The sequence below is a fragment of the Sinocyclocheilus grahami genome, unplaced genomic scaffold, assembly GCF_001515645.1.
Source record: "Sinocyclocheilus grahami isolate Dianchi unplaced genomic scaffold, SAMN03320097.WGS_v1.1 scaffold10641.1, whole genome shotgun sequence".
NCBI lineage: Eukaryota > Metazoa > Chordata > Actinopteri > Cypriniformes > Cyprinidae > Sinocyclocheilus > Sinocyclocheilus grahami.
This window is the reverse complement of record NW_015513357.1, coordinates 6812-7318: the sequence shown is the minus strand read 5'-3', so window position 1 is coordinate 7318 and position 507 is coordinate 6812. Positions and strand designations below refer to the sequence as shown.

Genomic DNA, 507 nt, shown 5'->3' with positions numbered 1-507 from the left:
CGCTTGAAGAACCTTTTGAAGCACCTTTATATTTAAGAGTGTAGAATTTGCACACTTATTCATTTAAAAAGCTTTTCAGTGCACTTACCCCACAGTCGACAGCAGTCTGGAGGTCTCTGCAGCTGTACATTGGTCCAAGGCTACAGGGGGCAGCAGCAATGACAGGCTTCCTCTCACCAGAAACACACAAATTTGCCATCTAAATGGTCAAAGAAAAGAGAAAAATATCTCATTTGAACATTTCAAACTATTAAGTTCATTTAACCATATCATATTTGTTAGAAACTCAATTGAAGTTTATAAAATGTATTCAGTTTTTGTGAAGAGTCATATGAATGGTGTACACTCGCATGATATGAAGACTGTACTCATTACCACGGTAATGTTTTCCACTCAATTATGTCGTAATAACAAGATCCTATGTCATTAAAATTACTTTTTTCCCCCCTTAAAACTGTTTTTTCACAAAAATGACATATTTTGTCATAAAAACAATGTTTTTCTCGT

At 34.7% G+C, this 507-nt stretch overlaps 1 protein-coding gene across 1 annotated transcript in view; it reads right to left on the bottom strand.

Moving 5' to 3' along the window:
• Nucleotides 1-88: 88 nt before the first annotated feature.
• LOC107578508 (prosaposin-like) overlaps nucleotides 89-507 on the bottom strand; it is a gene marked incomplete at its 3' end in the record, with an annotated part of 3976 nt that continues 3557 nt past the window's right edge. Inside the window, exon 7 of the mRNA XM_016264460.1 lies at nucleotides 89-199. Within this exon, the coding sequence (XP_016119946.1) occupies nucleotides 89-199 (111 nt within the window). The remainder of the gene's footprint in view (nucleotides 200-507) is intronic.